Source organism: Oryx dammah, unplaced genomic scaffold (assembly GCF_014754425.2).
Source record: "Oryx dammah isolate SB20612 unplaced genomic scaffold, SCBI_Odam_1.1 HiC_scaffold_2, whole genome shotgun sequence".
In the NCBI taxonomy this organism is placed as follows: domain Eukaryota; kingdom Metazoa; phylum Chordata; class Mammalia; order Artiodactyla; family Bovidae; genus Oryx; species Oryx dammah.
Window position 1 is genome coordinate 154,712,439 of NW_024070186.1, and position 18,890 is coordinate 154,731,328.

The 18,890-nt window shown below is 50.9% G+C and overlaps 1 protein-coding gene across 5 annotated transcripts in view; it reads left to right on the forward strand.

Moving 5' to 3' along the window:
- ITSN1 (intersectin 1) overlaps positions 1-18,890 on the forward strand; it is a 241,501-nt gene that overhangs the window by 188,437 nt on the left and 34,174 nt on the right. For all 5 annotated transcript variants that reach the window (XR_005718999.1, XM_040228484.1, XM_040228497.1 and 2 more), the window contains one exon: positions 18,466-18,587. Coding sequence is in view for 4 of the 5 variants with exons in the window: in XM_040228484.1 (XP_040084418.1) it covers positions 18,466-18,587 (122 nt within the window). In the remaining variant the exon portion in view is untranslated. The remainder of the gene's footprint in view (positions 1-18,465; positions 18,588-18,890) is intronic.

Consider the following 18,890-nt stretch of genomic DNA (forward strand, 5'->3'; position numbering starts at 1 on the left):
AGGTACCAGGGTTGAGAAAGCCTGGTCTCTCTCGTCCCTCTGGCTACTGTGGGCAATATTCCCCTGGTTGCTCTGGGTGAATATTTTTACGACTGAACTCTGGGTGCAGTTTTGCCTCAGAGGCACATGGACACATGAGAGGGCCTTCGTTTTACTGTTCTGACTTGCTTTTCTGTGTCTGGCTGCCTCTGCTGTGCAGAGCAGAACCCACAGGGCTGAAGGTGGTCACATGGCTCCAGGCTGCCTCTGCTTAAAATGATGTCTGGGAGAAGCCAGTCTAAAGGAAGCATTCATTCCCTTGTAAAGTTACAGAGCTTTATGTCATTGCATGTCCACCCTGTTCTGGGAGAAGAATGGGCAGGCCCAGATCCCCTAACAAGTGGTAACTGGTCCTCTGCGGTTCCTCTCAAACTAAGCAGGATTCCTATGGCAACAGCACATCATCAGTAGGGTAAAACTAACCTGTCTGACAGCGGTCTAGACCCAGCTCACGTTCCCTGTTAGTGGGTGAACAGACAAATGCTTGGTGAGTTCTTCTCTGGTTGAGAGGATCAAATGGTTAGACAGCCTCATCAACTCAATGGGCATGAGTCTGAGCAAACTCCAGGAGATTGTGAAGGACAGGGAAGCCTGACATGCTTTAGTCCATGGGGTCACAGAGTCAGACATGACTTACTGACTGAACAACAACCACCACCACCTTCTCGGGTGCCACCAGCAGAAAAACCTGCTAACCCTTGTTTAGGAAGCCCATCGAAGTGGTTTACCCATATGAAACATTTGCCAATATTCTTCTTCCCTATAAAACAGCAATTGCATGCAATTCAACCTAGTACACTCAAACAACCGGGCATGCTGTAGGATAGGTGTTCAAGAATGCCTGTTGAATGGGTGGGTCCGGGGATTAGTGAAACAGAGGAAAGCACTGAGTTCAGGTTCTCCTCACACAATCCATGGAGAGGACACCATGCTGTGTCTGCCTTCCCTTCTTTTAGGCGTGAGCTTCCCCAGAGCAAGTCTCTTTGGCAGGGGCTGTTCCTAAAGCCGCTCCATCAGTGGTCAGTGAAGGAGGCTGAGGACCAGAGATGCTGGGGCATTGCCCGGTCTCCATGCCAGCCCTGGTCTCAGCTGGAGAACGGGCCTGATAACGCAGTCGGTCCTGCTTCCTGGCAGAGTGAAAATCACTTCTGAAGGACAGTGAATGTTCATTTTCCCTTCTAGCAAAGTGATAAGCTAATCCTATTCATTCTTTTTCATTCCCAAAATACCCAAGAGAATTTTTTATGGAAACTGCATGGAATGCCAGCGGTTCCAAAACTGTCCAGAAAAATAGCCCTTTCTTAGAAATGTCTGCTATTTTGGATCTGGTAGGATAGAGAGACATAATAAAGTCAAGGATCACAATAGTTCCATGTGAATATTTCACTGCAGCCAGGCCCCTGTTGGGCCTTTCTTTAAGAAAACGCCACACATGAAAAGCAGACTTCCAGAATGTTTTCCTGGGTGTGTGGCAATTCCATTTCAGAAGTTTCCATTGCCTCTTAAGAAGGTTCTGTTCTTTAAATTGAAAACTCAGGCATTTTTTAAAAGATAATATAACTTGAGTCACAAAAATTTGTGTTGTTTATAGAAGATAAGAATCAGCCTTGAAATTGTTGTGTCAGTACAACTTCCTATTAAGCATGCTACACTCCAGTACTCTTGCCTGGAGAATCCCATGGATGGAGGAGCCTGGTGGGCTGCAGTCCATGGGGTCACTAAGAGTCGGACTCGACTGAGCAGCTTCACTTTCACTTTTCACTTTCCTGCATTGGAGAAGGAAATGGCAACCCACTCCAATGTTCTTACCTGAAAATCCCAGGGATGGGGAGCCTGGTGGGCTGCCGTGTATGGGGTCACACAGAGTTGGAGACGACTGAAGCGCCTTAGCAGCAGCAGCAGCAATGATATTTTATGTTGTCAACAGGCTGGATGTGTGTGTGTGTGTGTGTGTGTGACAGACACAGAGAGACCGTGATTTACAGATAAGTTAAAGGCCCACATCAGTAGCTTGGTCACAGTACCACCAGCAAGCACCCAAGTATAACTTTATCAAAGATTCTGGCAGAGGCTGATGGCTGCTGTTCCCACATCTGCTTGGCACATAGTGTCAGAGCCTCAAAGAGGAAGTGTCCCTTCCTTTTGACCCAGCCCATCATGTTGAAAGGTTGCTGCTGCGAGCCATGTGTTGAGCCAGGATTCATGACCTCTGGAGGAGAGGATTTTGATGCGGGGTCAGAGACGAGGCTTGACTACTTGGAGCTTTTTGTGTAGCAAAGTTTTGTTAAAGTATGGAAAGCTTCTGACATAGACGTCAGAAGGGGACAGAAAGAGTACCCCTTTGCTAGTTTTTAGCAAGGTGCTTTATGTCTGTTAGAAAGGCATTAATCAGATAAGAGAGACACCTCAAGGCTGAGGGAGTTTCACCAGGCCCTCCACAACAGGCAGTTTTGAGATAGGATGGCACGAGATGTGTCATCCCCACCCTGGCTATAAAACAGTTGACAGGAATACTGGTTTGTTGAGCCATTAGCAACCCAAGGTTTGAGAAAAGAAAAAAAAGTTAGTCTTAGGCAGAACCATTTTGAAGAAAGGCAAATTGCAAAGCAAATACATAGTTTCATTAACATAGCTTAAGAAAAACATTTCCATAAGAAAAATACATTGGTTAGCTCAAGGCAGAACCAGATGTCCTTAACACAGAATTAAAAGAAGCCTCTTTTCATCTTGTGTAGAGAAGGGAAAAAAAAAAAACCATCTACCACGTGCAGTTTATTACCGCCTGCCACTTGGGGACCTCTGGCCTTCCTGCCTGTCACCCTCTCAGTGCTTTTAAAAATGAGAGCACCTTCTAGATGTAGCTTCTCCTAACAGACCCAGGAGGAGGAGCTGCCATTGTTCATGGAGAATGCTACGCCACTCAGTGTCGCGGAACATGACTCCTCTTACAAGGCCCAAGCTGTCCTTTCCCTCCTCGGGCCCTGCCCCATGCTTTCATGCACACCAGTCCACTCTGTTGCAATCCAGGCTCCCCTCACAGGAAAGGGCCAGGGTGGTGGCAGGTAGATCAGTCGGTGAGGCTGGAATCTTGGAGAGCACTGGGCATCCAGCCTGCAGTTTGTAGCTGAGGGCGCTGAGGGTCCGGGAGCTGCAGTGACATTCTCAAAGGCAGCTCCCAGACTTGCCGTCTGCTCCTCTCTCACTTGGTGCTTTTGAGAAAGCAGCCCCATCTCTGCCAGGGCCTTAGAGCCACCCGCCTTCTCTTCATCAGGGGCTACATCTGTGGAAAGATGGAGAACCAGTTTCCCTTCCCCTCGTGTGGTCCTCCCCTGGCTGGGGCTCCATAGGAGGGAAGGATTCGAACCCCTTCAACACACAGGCTCAAGACGCCACTGGCCTCCTCAGCCTTTAGTCCTTCTCACCCCAGCTGTAGGCGGATTTTCCAAAGACAGCCTTGCCCTCCTTGCTCTGTGCCCAGCCTCACTTCTCAATTTGCATTCCTTGGCTGCCATATATAATAACAACTTATCTGCAATATTAGTGTAATATTTGGCTCCATTTCTTTTAAAATTTTGGAAAACTTGCTTTTCTTTCCTTTTCTTTTCTCTTGGCTGCTCTGTGTGGCTTAGGGGATCTTAGTTCCCCAAACAGGGATTGAAACAGTCCACAGCAGTGAAAGCGCTGAGTCCTAACCACTGGTTGTAATTGTTTAGTCACTAAGGCGTGTCCGACTCTTTCATGACCCCATGGACTATAGCCCGAGAGGCTCCTCTGTCCATGGGATTTCCCAGGCTAGAATACTGGCGTGGGTTGCCATTTCCTTCTCGAGGGAATCTTCCCGACCCAGGGACCGAACACGCATCTCCTGCACTGGCAGGTGGGTTCTCTACCATTGAGCCACCCTAACCACTGCACCATCAGGGGATTCCCTGGAACGTTTTATTTTCCTCTGGGGAGATAGTATAGGGGAGCATGAGGGAGCCACATAACTGTATCCTGGGCCCTTTTAGAGGCTAGGAAGCAGTACAAGACGGCAGGTCAGCACAAGTGTTTGAATCCCAGCTCTGCCTCTTACGGGTTGTGTGGTCATCGGCAGATTACTTAACCCTCTTTGTGCTTCAGTTTCCTCATGTCCAGATGGAAGGATCACAATAGCACCTAGTAGATATTAAGCTCCCGGTAGATATTAGCCTCGCTGTTACCGTTGCTGGGAGAAGAGGCATTTGTGCCTGGTTGGTGAGAATCACGGAATGCATTTAACTGACTTCTGCTTTCTTGTATTCAATTCGGGCAGCCCATAGATTGTGTGCATTTTAAGACTTTTCAGAAAACATGCTTTTGCAAATGGGGATTTCAGAGAGAAGAGCTTGGACAGCTTTGCCAAAAACTGTCAGACTGCCTCATTCACGTGTGTGCAGAGCGGGGGCCCCCTCTGTGTCAGCGGGAGGCCCACCCGTGTCAAAGCCAGCAGCTTTTTTTTTTTTTTCTGACACCTTCCCGTGCTCTCTAAATGTGTAGGGACACCCGGGCCCCAGGCTCAGCAGCCCTCCTAGCAGAGGGGGAGAAGCTGCCCCGGATTTCACACGGCTGGTTGGCAGCAGGGAGGCCAACAGAGCCAGTGGAATGCATGAGGCTTTCAAATGTCACATCTGTGGACTTGGTTGCCAGGCCCAGGCAGCACGCCACAATAAACCTGTCACACAGGCATTGAGTCACTGGGTCCTTTATTTCTCATCCCTGCGTTCTGGGGCCTTGTGTTCTCTTGCCAGCAGAGACTGGAACGTTCGGCCCGCAAACATGCCAGAAGCTCGATGTTTTTTTTAAAGCAACCATGTGGCTTGGCTAAGGAATGTGTGTCCCTAGGGGGTACTTCCCCGTGGTACTGTCTCCCGAGCAGCCGCCCCCAGCACACTTGAAGACAGGAGGTTAATTCCCTCCTGCCTCCCTGTGCTTCTCAGGATCCAGATCTTTGGGCCTGGGAACCTCTGCCTTGCTCACTGACCCTCCAGCCCCAGCAGCAGAGGCACAGCCAGAAGACCCCCTCCACCTCCTCTCTGGGGTGTTACCTTGGAGTCCTGAGGCCCCCATGGGAAGGACCTCACAGTCTGAATCCTCCGCTGGTGTGATCTCTGGCAGGAACCTTCCCCCGACCCGCGCCCCATCCTCAAGGGGCAGAAGGACATCTGTCTGTCCTCTCCCTCCCCACCACCCGTGAGTCCAGCCTGCCTGCGATTTCTAGCAGACAGCTCCTCTCCTGCTGCTCCTTCCTGGGGAATATTGGCTGAGGAATACAGATCCAGGTGACGAGACTGGGCTCAGCAGAACCTCAGCAGACGAGGCACCCGTGCTCCTGAAGCTTGCAGGAGCAGGAGGAGGAGCAGACTCATTTCAGAATCATTGCAGCCGATGGTGGCTGAAATGGGCTGGGTGTGCCGGAGGACCAGGGTTGGAGCACGTGGCTTCTCTGAAGAGGCGACAGGCGGTGGAAGATCAGAGGGCATGGAGGGTCAGCATGCAAGCCTTAAGGGCGAGCACAATCTAAGCCCAAGGAATGGCAGGTGCAAAGGCCCTGAGGGCTGATGGATTTCTCCTGCTTCTTCCATAAAGACACGCGAGTCTTCTACCTGGTACCTGCTCCCTGCTTGCCGTCTTCCAGCCTCTTCTGCATACCACAGGCAGAGAGTTATTTTGAGAACCCAACAACTTGGGACTGCCCCAGTGGTCCAGTGGTTAAGTATCCACCTCGAAGTATAGGGGATATGGGTTTGATCCCTTGAGGAACTGAGATCTCACATGCTTCGGAGCAACTAAGCCCACATGTTGCAACAACTGAGCTAGTGCACTCTGGAGCCCAGGCGCCGCAACTAGAGTCCAGACCCAGCAGTGAAAACTCCTGCATGACGCAATGAGGACCAGAGGCAGCCAAATAAATAAGTAAATGTTAGGACACACATACGCATGCAACTATTTTTGCTTAAAATTGTACAGGGGTGTCCCAGTGCTCCTGGGATGATGTCCTAAATCTTGCATTTGATCTGTGAGGCCCTGCTTGATCCTGCTTCCTTCTCCCGCCCATGTGAAGCCCTCATCTGGCCCAGCTCTCTCCTCGTTTCAGTTCAGTCGCTCAGTTGAGTCCGGCTCTTTGTGACCCCATGGACTGCAGCACGCCAGGCTTCCCCGTCCATCACCAACTCCCAGAGTCTACCCAAACTCATGTCCATTGAGTCGGTCATGCCATCCAACCATCTCATCCTCTGTCGTCCCCTTCTCCTCCTGCCCTCAGTCTTTCCCAGCATCAGGGTCTATTCAAATGAATCAGCTCTTTGCATTAGGTGGCCAAAGTATTGGAGTTTCAGCTTCAACATCAGTCCTTCCAGTGAACACTCAAGACTGATCTCCTTCAGGATGGACTGGTTGGATCTCCTAGTCTCACCTATTTGCCCATTTGTGCTCAGCCTTCCCCAACCAGGGCCTTCCTTTCTGATCTGCTGACAGGACCATCATTAGGTGACTGCTGTTAACCTAAAACCCTTCCAGGTTTCTGACATCAAAACGGGTTTCAGGGGCAGGGGCTGCGGCCACTCTGGCTTCCGGGAGGAGACACTGGTGCTTAAAGAGGTGAAGTCCCAGGCTGATCTGCTGCCTCATGGTCTAATGTTCTTTCTAGCTCTTTCAGCCACCTTTGGGATCACCGTGGTCACCCTAAACAGAAGTCCAGGCTTCTGATGCCCCATTGGGTTTCCAGCTCGCTCTCTGGAAAACAGTCTCATCTGACTTCCGAATTGCGTGACGGAGAGGTCTGCTTTCATCAGTGGTCCCCACTGTGGCGTCCTGGCTGGGAGACGGCATGGACGCGGAGGCTTCCTCTGCCTTGGCAATGGCACAAGTCAACCTCCCTGAGCTTCGTCTTCTTCCCTGGGCTCTGTGTGCCTGCACATCCAGTGGGAGGAGGTGCTCAGGCTTGAGACGATGGATTCCCATCATCCGGCCCTTCCTTTTGCCTATTGAGTCTCACCTAACCAGACCTTCTATCACCATGCTCTCCAAGATTCTTGCATGAAGCTGAAGCCATTGGTGGGCCTCTGCTTGAATGCCCTCACCCCATCTTCCCCAGCTTTTTGCCCACCTCCACCCCTTTTTTCTCTGCTGCCTTGGCCAGTTCCACTCACCGGCCATGTCTGAGTGCTTTGCTGAATCCCAGTCACTTGTACATAAACTGAGTGGATGGAGACTGACACACAGACAGACACTCCCTCCTTAGACCGTGAGCTTCTCGGGAGCCAGGTCCTATCCCATGAAGACCTACAAACATGAATCAATACCAGTGGTAGCTGCCTTTGTATTTAGTATTGCGTGACACCAAGTCCTCCCTGTCAGCTTAGAAATGGGAGGTGGAACCTACCTCTGCACCTGGGTATCACCCAGAGTGTCTTGCTTAGGAAGTGTCCAGGGTGAATAGTCCTGTTTCCACCCCGTTGCCCCGCAGGCTCAATCCTTCCTGCCCAGCAAGGCTGGAGAGAAAGGAAAGCCCGCTCCCCGGTGTCCAGTCTCCCCGTTGCATGTGGCTTATAACAGTGCACCAACTGTGTCTGGGGAAGCCACTGTTAAAAGGATAAAGCCACAGGAGAAGACCCTAGAGCAGGCAATGAGCTTCTTAATCTTGAGACTTATTCCTCATCAGTCTTATACCATCCTGAATACTATGTATTGATTCTGTGTTTGGTTTTCTGTCTCCCTTCCGCTAGAATGGAAGCTCCATGAAAGCAGGGACCAGGGTGCCTCTCTGCCGTTGCTGACAAATGAGCAAGAGATGTCACGGGCTCAGGTGGTCTCTTGTGTTCTGGCGGGGTCAGTTGGCCAAGTTAGGAGAGACTGCAGGGGACCAGGCTGTTCTTAGACCCTTGGAAAGAAAGTTCTGTCGCTGTGAGAAGTCCCCACCTGTCCATGGACCACCCTGATCTGATCCGGTGTCCAGAGTCACCTCTGGGCTGGAGTTTCCCTGGGACTGGTCAACCTGGGACCAGCTGCCTTGACCCAGCCTGGTTGCCACCAGCTCCCAGCAGTCTCCGGCTCCAAGGACGAGAGTCTCCTCTCAACTGGGCTATCTGGGAATGGACTGGGAGAGCCATGGGTATGGACCACCATCAGACCCCCTCTTTTAGAAGCTCATGATTTCCTGGTGAGTCTGCATTTCCCAAGACAGCAAGAGCAAAAAGTTATTCCTGATGGCAGAAGTTTTATTCCTGATCTTCATCTGTCTCTGGACTCCACTGTCCCATCCATAAAATGAGGGCATCAAGCAAAGTGACCTTTCAAGCTCTGGCCCCGGCACTGGAGTCAGGTGGTGACAGTGTGGTTTCTGGGAATGAAGCATTGGAGGTTCTCTGGACTCTGGTGTGTGGATGGCCTCAGAGGATGGCATTCTGTGGTCACGGCCATCACATCTCCTTGGACAAGTGCCCTGAGTGACCTGCCTTGGGCTGCATTCGGTTCAGTGGGTGTGGCCACCCTCATCTGGCATGTGCCTGGACAGATCTAGTTTCTGAATCTCGCTCCCTTTCCACACCAGGCGCCTTGTTTCCAGGCAAGCTTCCCTTTCGTGGCACAGTCCTCACTCTTGGCTGCACATCACAACCACTTGAAAGCTTCGCAAGTTATGGACACCGAGGTCACACCCCATCCAGTAGGATTTGGTGGATCTGGAGTACAGCAGGGACACTGGGCTTTTTAAAGTCTCCTTAGGTGGTTCTGAGCTTCCCTGGTGGCTCAGCTGGTAAAGAATGCACCTGCAATGTAGGAGACCTGGGTTTGATCCCTGGAATCGGGAAGATCCCCTGGAGAAGGAAATGACAACCCATTCCGGTATTCTCGCCTGGAGAATCCCATGGACAGAGGAGCCTGGCGGGCTACAGTCCATGGGGTCGAAAGGAGTCGGACACAACTGAGCAACTTTCACTTTCACTTCTTCAGTGATTCTGATGTGCAGCCAAACTCAAGAGCCATGACCCGCCTCCATCCTCTGTGCAACTGCTGCAGTGACCCTCCCAAAGCACAGCAAGACCTTCCTGAGCTCCCCAAGCGAAGATGAAAATGCAGGTACTGGGCTTCCCTGGTGGTCCAGTGGTTCAGAATCGACCTGCCAATTGCAGGAGACATGGGTTAATTATCCAAGACAATTCCACTCACCGTGGAGAAGCTGAGCCCGTGTGCCACAACTACTGAGCCTTCGAACACTAGAGCCCGTGCTCTGCAACAAGAGAAGCCACCGCAACGAGAGGCGTGTGCATCACAATGAAGAGAAAGCTCCCGCAGCTAGAGGGAGCCTGCACAGAAGCCTGGACCCGCACAGCAACCCCCTGCCGACAGAATGCAGGGGCCTCACTCTTTCACGCAGAGTCGCCTGGACCGCACTTCCCTGCTTACTAGGGGCTGAAACGTGTCCCCAAAATGCACGTGTTGAAGCTTGTACCCTTATTCTTCATGCCTCAGAATATGACTGTATGTGGAGATGGGGCCTTTAAGGGGTGATTAAGATACGGCCATCAACACGGGCCCTCATCCAATCTGACTGGTGTCCTTAATAACAAGAAGACTTTTGGGCACCAAGAGTCTCCAGGGATGCGGGCACACAGAGGAAAGTCCACGTGAGGACACGGGGAGAAGACGGCCGGCCAAGACTTGACCACATCTTGATCTTGGACTTCCAGCCTCCAGACTTGTGGGACAACACACGGCTGTTGTCTAAGCCGCCCTGTCTTTGTTCCAGCAGTCCGGCCGACTGACGCATCACCCTTCCACCAAGGCGAGAGGCAGAGTGACCAGGACCGAGAACATGGGGGTCGGATTCCCTCTGCCTTTTATTAACAGAGGCTCTGCCAAGTTCCTTAACATCTCTGTGCCTCCGTTTGCCTGTCTGTTCAAGGGGGTATACCAGCCGTAGCTACCACATAGAATTATTGGGGAGGATTCCGTGAGTCCATGAACTGTGCTTGGAACCGTGTGGCTCAGAGTAGCATCCATGCTAACTTTCCTTCCCTCTTGGTACCCCAGCCTCTGCTTCCCTCTTCCTCACCTGCCTCCTGGCCCCACCACCCCACTCTTACCCGTTTTCACTGATGGCTCCCTCTCTGTGTTCCCTCACTCCTACCCACCCACCCTTTTGCCCAATGAAGCCCAACTTGAATTCCTCCTCCTCTGAAACATATTCCTAGATCCCTCTAAGCAAAACCACAGCCTCCTTCATCATACTGCAATAAAAGTGTGTTTGTACTTCCAATACCTTAATCTGCCTTGTGTACCCAAAGGATTTATTTGAGGTGGTTAGTAAGGACCCCTAAGGGCTTCCCAGGTGGCTCAGTGGTAAAGAATCCACCTGCCGGTGCAGGAGAGGCAGGAGACGTGGGTTTGATCCCAGGGTCAGGAAGATGCCTGGAGGAGGAAATTGCAACCTACTCCAGTATTCTTGCCTGGAGAATCCCAGGGACGAAGGAGCCTGGCTGGCTATCATCCATGGTTAACAACTAAACAACAACACCACCAAGGACCCCTAAAATACTGCATGATGGCGCACATTGAAAGCAGGAACTCAGAAAGAAAGGAAAATAAGGATGGTGGGTGACAGTAAAGGGGCCAGGAATGAGCTAACAAGTGCAGACCATGGGGCGCTTGACAGCGTGCCAGGAATTCCAGCGTTAGTTATAAAGTCATGACTGATATGCCTTTGATTAAAAAAAAATTACTAAAGTTCTTCTTGATGCAAAATAAAGAGATGACTTATCCCTGAGAGTAATTTGATTTTCACTGCTTCTCAACAGTCATGAAACTGCCTAGCAGCCCATGGAGCTGGATTCTCCTTCTTGGGAGAGAATTAAGCTAATCTGGAAACCACATTGCAACTTTTAAGATTCTGGACTGGGACTGAGTGCAGCTGAATTGAAGGCCATGGGGGATACCCAGGACAGGCTGGAGAGGGGTGCCTGATATCAGCTAGACATATACCAGGGGGGGGCTTTGGTGTCATTGGGAATTTTCCCCAACTCTCACTACAGGCCTCCATGCCCACCTGGCATCTCTAGACCCCCACATAAAAATCCAGTCTTAGGGATATTTGCAACTCTGAGGTCTTAGGCGTGGATGACAAGGTGCATGGTGCCCTCTATGAGATGATTGCACATCCGCAAAGATCAGAGTGTGGATGAGATGGCTCAGCTGCTAGTGGCCCAAGGCTCCTACAGGATGGACACCTGTCTTACTTCCTTCATCACCGAATCCCAGCATCAGGCACAGTTACCGTCATACCGTGAATGCATAAATGCAGTCAAAGCTATGGTTTTTCCAGTAGTCATATATGGAAATGTGAGAGTTGGACCATAAAGAAGGCTGAGTGCCAAAGAATTGATGCTTTTGAACTGTGGTGCTGGAGAAGACTCTTGAGAGTTCCTTGGACTGCAAGGAGATCCAACCAGTCCGTCCTAAAGGAAGTCAGTCCTCAATATTCATTGGAAGGACTGACGCTGAAGCTCCAATACTTTGGCTACCTGATTCCAAGAGCTGACTCATTGGAAAAGACCCTGATGCTAGGAAAGATTGAAGGCAAAAGGAGAAGGGGATGAGATGGTTGGATGGCATCACTCACTCAATGGACATGAATTTGAGCAAACTCTGAGAGATAGTGAAAGACAGGGAAGCCTGGCATGCTGCAGTCCGTGGGGTCACAAATTGTTGAACATGACTTAGTGGCTGAACACATACACAGGTCAGAGAGGAGGGGCTCAGACATCAGCTGCAAGGTGAGGAAAAACGGCTTTGACCACAGAGTCTTCTTTTCGACCCATCCATTGTGGGCTTCATCTGCCTTCCGTACATGATGGGCTGCCTCACACATGCCACTGTGCCTGGAGGTAGAGGACATTAGATTAGATTCATTTTCCCAGGAGGATCCAGGTAGCCTGGAGCGGAGTAAGCTCACACCTGGCAAGAGACACCAGGGCTGCGGCGTTTCCACTTCCTCTACCCAGGCCAACCCTGGAGAAGCCTTCTGTGTAGATGACAGCTCCAGAAACTGGGTTAACTGGCCCCCGACCCTGGGGCCATTTATTTCTTTTTTAATTAATTTTTTTAAGTAGGGAGGGGTAGGCTTCCCTGATAGCTCAGATGGTAAAGAATCCGCCTGCAATGTGGGAGACCTGGGTCCAAGCCCTGGATCGGGAAGATCCCCTGGAGAAGGGAAGAGCTACCCACTCCGGCATTCTTGCCTGGAGAATGCCGTGGACAGAAGAGCCTGGCAGGCTACAGTCCATGGGGTCACAAATAGCATTTTATTTATTATTATTATTTTTTAAAGTTTTTTGGCTTTGTCATGTGGCATGTGGGATCTTTTCCCCCTGACCAGGCATCAAACCCACACACCCTGCACTGGAAGCACAAAGTCTTAACAACTGGACCAGCCGGGAAATTTCCTGGGGCCGTTTAGCCAGAGCATTTGGGCTGAAGGTCCTCAGAGATCGGTAGATCCTTTCCCTTAAAGATGAAAAACCAGGGCCCAAGCTTCCATATTGCTCTTTTCTTGATCCCTCTGGCATTACGACCTCGTTAATCCACTTCCCACTTCATCTACTTCCTACCCTCCCCGCGCCCCCCGGCTTATCTTCTGCAGCATCCCTGCATCTACCTGGCACTCTGGCCCCATGCCTCAGCATAATGCCCCCCTCCTCCCCGGCTATATGGAAATCTGGCACAAGTATGATCATGTCCTCGTAGAACCTTCCTCCAACAGGACAGAGAGCATCTACTTTTCTGAGTTCCTGCAGCCTCCACCATCAGCACAGCCCACAGGCCATTCTTTATTGTTTGCTATTTTATATTTAATTTTCACATCAAGTTTTCCCCAGAACTGTGAGTTTCCTTAAGGACAAGGACATTGCCTTGCTTATTTCTGTGTCTCTTGGACTTCAAGGGGAATTTAATGCATATTTATTGACCATCTCATAGTATATTTTGGCCCATTCATAACAGAAATGAGCCCTGTTTGTTTGCTTTGCTCTGTGGCCAGCTTGCTGTGGGGCCTGGTTTGGTTTTAAAAATTCTGGTCCATGTTGGAAAAGGAAGTAGAGTATTTGGGGCTCTGGAGAGAGCAACTCTCGCTTTTTACCCTTCGGTGTCATTTGAACTGTTTATGATAAGCATATGTTCATGCATTACTTTTGTAATAAAGCAATTTATTTAGATTATGCTGTCCCTGTGAACAATGTCCCATTGAAGGGACAAGATGATCTTTGGGGGTAAGATATTTTTCTCTAGTATTCCAGACTTAAATCCTTTCTGGGGGGCGGGGAGGGGCATTGTGGTTCTCTCTGTTCTGCAAATGTGTATAACTGCATGAAGCTATAAGGGACAGCACATAGATTAGGAATTTTATGTGGGTTGTAATTGGGGATCATTTCTAACTGCCTGAAGTCATTTGCAATATTATTTCAGCTGTGAGTGGATTCTAGTTAGTTATAAGAGTCCCTCCATCACACTAAGATATCCATGGAATTTATTTGCTGTGTTTTACCCTCTCACTTTTCACTGGGAAGGGAAGTCAGCACAGAATGTTTATTCTGGTTCCCAAAAGAGAGAAGGACCACATCCCTCCACTCCTAAAGAAAACCCTCTCATTTGAAATGTCCTTTCCACTTACTCTACTCTGAATAATGGCTTGCTTTTTAAGCTCTCTTGTTTTTCTAAATATTAAAATTTCAAAGGAAGGATATTTTTGAGTTCAAAGCGCCCGTTTCAAGTCTTAAATGGTTTTCGTGGTCTGGCATTCACCAGCAAGAATTTTTAAAACAGTATACTATGAGTTGGTTCAGTAGCTGAAAAGACTGTTCCAAGCCAGCATTGTTGGCACATAATGCTGAGATGAATCTCCACCCCACCCCCAAATCTTTACTTTTCATTGTGTTCTGGGTCCTGGAGAGGTCATCTGGACCATCCCTCTCTCTCCGGACAGGCTAGTAGGGAGGGCAGTGAAGGGTGGGATTTGTTGGGGCCAATAAACCGGACTCACACAGCACTGACCTCCCAAACTTCTCTGCCTATTGGGTAGATTGACTGAAGGCTGGAGCTGCCTGGAGTAGGAGGCCATACAGCCTTTTCTTGCCCTTTGACCCCATGAGTAGGAGATGGTCAGTCCCCCTGAACTGGCCCCAGCAGCTGGGATTCTTGGACCAATGGCCCAAATCCACCCTGGACTTCCTGCTGTTTCCTGGCTCTGAGCTTCTTCCAAACCACACTGTGTAAAACTTGAAGATTCAGAAGAATGAATTGCTGAAATCCAAAGCAAGCCAGTTCCTGTCATCTTTCCTCACTGGTTCTTATGTCTGGTTCCTCATTCTGTGTATCTCAGGTCACATGCCCCATTCTTGCTGCAGAGTTGTCAGTTTTTAGGAATGTCATCATTTCTCAGTGGGGTGCTATTGACATTTGAGGTGAGCCCTTCTCTGTCCCATATATTACTAGTCATCTGGCTGGTTCAGTCCAGTCGTCATGACAACCAAGAATTTGGAGTTGGGGGGTGGGTGCAGTGCAACCCTCAACCTGGTGGGGAGCAATGCTACCTTCAGCCTGTTGGGGGCAGTACCATCTTCAACCTGTGGTGGGGGCAGGTGGGGCAGTACCATCTTTAGCCTGTTGGGGGCAGTACCACCTTCAGCCTGGTGGGGCAGTACCATCTTCAGCCTGGTGGGGGCAGTACCACCTTCAGCCTGGTGGGGGGCAGTACCATCTTCAGCCTGGTGGGGGAGAGTACTCTCTTCAGCCTGGGGAGGGCACTAGCCCTAGCTGAAGACCCTGAGTTCATAGCTGTATGTTCTGAGGGTCAGGCATTTCTCCTCTTCCATCTTGAATTCCCAGCACCTGGCACAGTTAGTGCCAGACTTGTGTTAAGATATCAGTAAATATTTGTCAAATGAATGAAGGAATGAAATCCATGAACAAGCTTCAAGAAGGTCTGTGAATCCTGTAAAACTGTGTGCAGAATGGGTCTGTATATTGTGTGCATTGTATCCATATGTTTTCTGGGGGCACAAGGATTCTAGCATTCACCAGATTCTCCAGGGGAAATTGTGATCTACACGGATGTTGGGGTGACTGGTCTAACCAGTGTCCACTACTAGGCTGATGTTTGTATCCCTACAAATGGCATTGCACAGTGGGTGTGAGCTGAGCTTTAGAGCTACTGGTCTCTACCATTATCCCGATACCCTTGCAGAAAGAAATGTCCTGAGAATTGCAGGGGAGACTGCTCTCCCAAGTTCATGCACGTCTCTGCAGTGCAAGGGTGGTATTCTACCCTTTAACAAGAAACGACCTTGAAGCTGGGCACTTGGACTCCCTGACAGGAAAGTTTGGTGAGAAGAGGACAGGAGGGAGATATTTTCCTCCCAATCTCAGGAGTGTTTTTGGGGTGGCTTTCTTCATGAAAGACAAAGACATTGGTGATATCACTCAGCGTCCTGTAAGCTGGGGCTCGTGCAGCAGCTCAGCAGAGGGCGGCTGAGGCCAGCAAGGGAGGAGCCATGACTTGCTTCCTTCCTGAGTATTCACTGTCGATGCAGTTGTTTAAATAAAACACTTTGCGCTGAGGCAGGAAGGACAGCTGGGCTGAGCTGGTGGCTGAGCAGAGGGCTCAAGGTCCAGAAGCATCTGCAGACCCAAACAAAGGTTCATACTCGGCCCGTGGCCCTGTGGAACTGTAGTTTGGCTGCACTGTGTTGGCTTTGAATGAGGTCTCAGATGGAAGGTCGTGGCAGGTGTTAACATGATGATGGCTCGTCCCCGAGGCTTTCCCACCATCAATCTGCCCATCCTGGGATTGTCCTATCCTAGGAAGAGATGCTCTAGAATTCTAGAGAGGGAAGTTAGCCAGGGGAGGGGACAAAACTGAAGGTTGGGCACAGTGACGTGTTTACCAAGAAGTCTATGATGTCATTAGCCCCAGAAGAATCATTCTTTTTGCAGAAGCTTCCAGCATCTGGACTAGATCAGTCATGAACCTAGAAACTCCCTCAGGGGAAGATGGAAGCTAAGGAACCAGGTTTCAGAGCAGGCTTCTCAAACCATGTGTGTTAGTTATTCAGTTGTGTCTGACTCTTTGCGGCCCCATGGACTGTAGCTCACCAGCCTCCTCTGTCCATGGGAATCTCCTGGCAAGAATATGGAAGTGGGTTGCTGCTACCTTCTCCAGGGCATCTTCCTAACCTGGGGATCAGACCTGAGTCTCCCACATTGCAGGCAGAGTCTTCACAGTATGAGCCGCCAGGGAAGCCCTCTCAAACTTTAGTGTCCCTAAAATGTCACCCAGAGAGCTTGTTCAATCAGACTCCTGGGCCCTGATCCCACAGTCAATTCAGCAGAAGCCTGAGAAACTGCATTTCTAGTCAGCACCTAGGTGCTACTGATGCTGCTGGCCTGGGGACCCCACTTTGAGACTAATCTAGTCCAGATGCTGGAAGCTTCTGCAAAAATAATGATTCTTCTGGGGCGAATGAAATCATAGATTCTCGGTGGCGGGGTTTCACACTGTGCTCCACGGTGCCCCCTTGTAGGGGAAGGAGGAATGAGAACAGCGAGTGAATGGGACTCTGTGCCCTCACCCCCACATACATCCAAGACACCTCCCAGTCTTCTTTACAAATCTGGTTTCCGTGATTGAAAAAAGAAACCCTTGATAAAAAGAAGGGGGTGGGGGAACCTTGACCTGGAAGAAGTGGGTCCAGACCTGCATGGGGGGTACCCCTGAGAATCGAGCTTCCCCACCCTGCATTCCAGTGTGCCCAAATCAGGGGGCAGCCTCTGACTATAACCTGAGAACATTAGAAGCAGACAAACCCCAATAACCAGCTAAGTGAGTAGAAGCCAGGGCACGCATCACCTGCTGTGCATGCCAACTCCCACCCCCCGCAGGGCTACAGAACCCACTCCCTGGGGAGCTGCGGCCACAGTTGTGTCCAGCTGCACCCAGCGGGGTTCCCAGTCTGTCTGCATGCTAGCCGCCCAGGTCCTGTGGGTGCAGGGCCGCAGCCTGGTCCAGGAGAGTTTGCCCAGTGGTGTCTGGATGTGCCCACATCGGCCCTGTCCCCAGGCCTCTTCAGAGTCTCAGTATAGCCACCTCATCCTCCAGAAACCAAACTTGAGACACCCATCTGCCCCACTAATGTAGCTGGGACCCAGCAGCAGTGATCTGAGGTAGGAGCCCAGGCTCTGATTACAGTGTCAGGGTCCCGTCTTGGCTTCACCATCATCACCCTGCTGACAGAGTTTGGGTGAGGCAAGCTGTTGAAGCCTCAGTTTCCCCGTCTGTAAAATGGAGATATTTGGAGGATCTAAGGGAACATTAAACACAGCGGTCAGGACCCAGCTCCTGGGACAGCACCTGGCATGGTGTGAGCCCTCGGGGAACGTCAGCCAGCTGTCACTACGGCTTCTCACTCTCAACTCTCAGCGGGCCTGCCGAAGCAGGCGTGCACCATCTGTGTTAGTCTCCTGCGGCTGCTGTAACAGATGACCACAAACTTATTGTTCACTTGCTCAGTCATGTCAGACTCTGCAACCCCGTGGACTGCAGCACGCCAGGCTTCCCTGTTCTTCACCGTCTCCTGCAGTTTGCTCAAACTCATGTCCCTGGAGATGCCATCCAACCATCTCACCCTCTGTTGCCCCCTTCCCCTCCTGCCCTCAATCTTTCCCAGCATCAGGGTCTTTTCCAACCTCATGAACAGTATGAAAAGGCAAAGAGATGCCCACAAACTGGGCGGGCTTAAAACAACAGAAATGAATTTTCTGCTAGTTCTAGAGGTGAGACGTCCAAAATCAAGGCCTGGGCAGGGCCATGTTCCTTTGACGGCTTCAGAGGAGAGTTTGTTTCATGCCTTTCCCTGAGCTTCTGGTGCTGCCTGCAGTCCCTGGCGTTCCTTGGCTTGTAGACACATCACTCTAGTCTCTGCGTCTGTTGTCACGTGGTGCTCCTTGTCTGTCTCTGTGCGCATGAGAACAACAGTCATATTGACTTAGGTCCTGCCCCAACTGAATATGACTTCATCCTTTTTTTTTTTAATGTTATTTTTTGGTCACGTCACATGGCATGCACTGATCTTAGTTCCCAAGCCAGGGACTGAACCTGGGCCCCCTGCAATGGAAGTACAGAGTCTTAACCACTGGCCTGCCCTGTGGAGTCCCGAGTGTGACTCCATCTTAATTTGATTGCATCTGGAGGCCCTGTTTCCAAATAAGCTCACTTCCACAAAGTGCTGGGGAAGGACTTGGACCGATCTGTTTAGGGGACAACAACGGTCCCACTGGCGCAAGACTGCAGGGCCCTGGGGAACCTTCCCCGTGAAGCTCCCCAGGCCTGGGCTAAACGGTCCCCACGGTTGTGTTTTGCAGGGTGTTCAGACTTACACCTCTTGGATATGCTGACCCCAACTGAGAGAAAGCGACAGGGGTACATCCACGAGCTCATCGTCACGGAGGAGAACTACGTGAATGACCTGCAGCTGGTCACAGAGGTGAGGGCGGCGGGGGGTGCCGGGCGGGGGCTGGGGTCCCTGTCGAGGAGGCGGGGTCCTGCTTCCCAGGATGAGAAGCTCAGGTGTGTGGGAGCCTCTGGACGGGATGTCACGCAGGAGACGCTCTCCCGAGAGAAGAGGGTTCTTCATCCATGGCCACCTGGGAGTCCTGTCCCGTAGAGAGGGCGGAGGTCCCTCGAGCCAGGGACGGACAAGCCCGCGAGGAGGCCTGGGGCGGGACGCACGGCGGCGAGGTGGGCGTCGGGGCTCCACTCAGAGAACTCGCCACCCGCTCCCCGACGC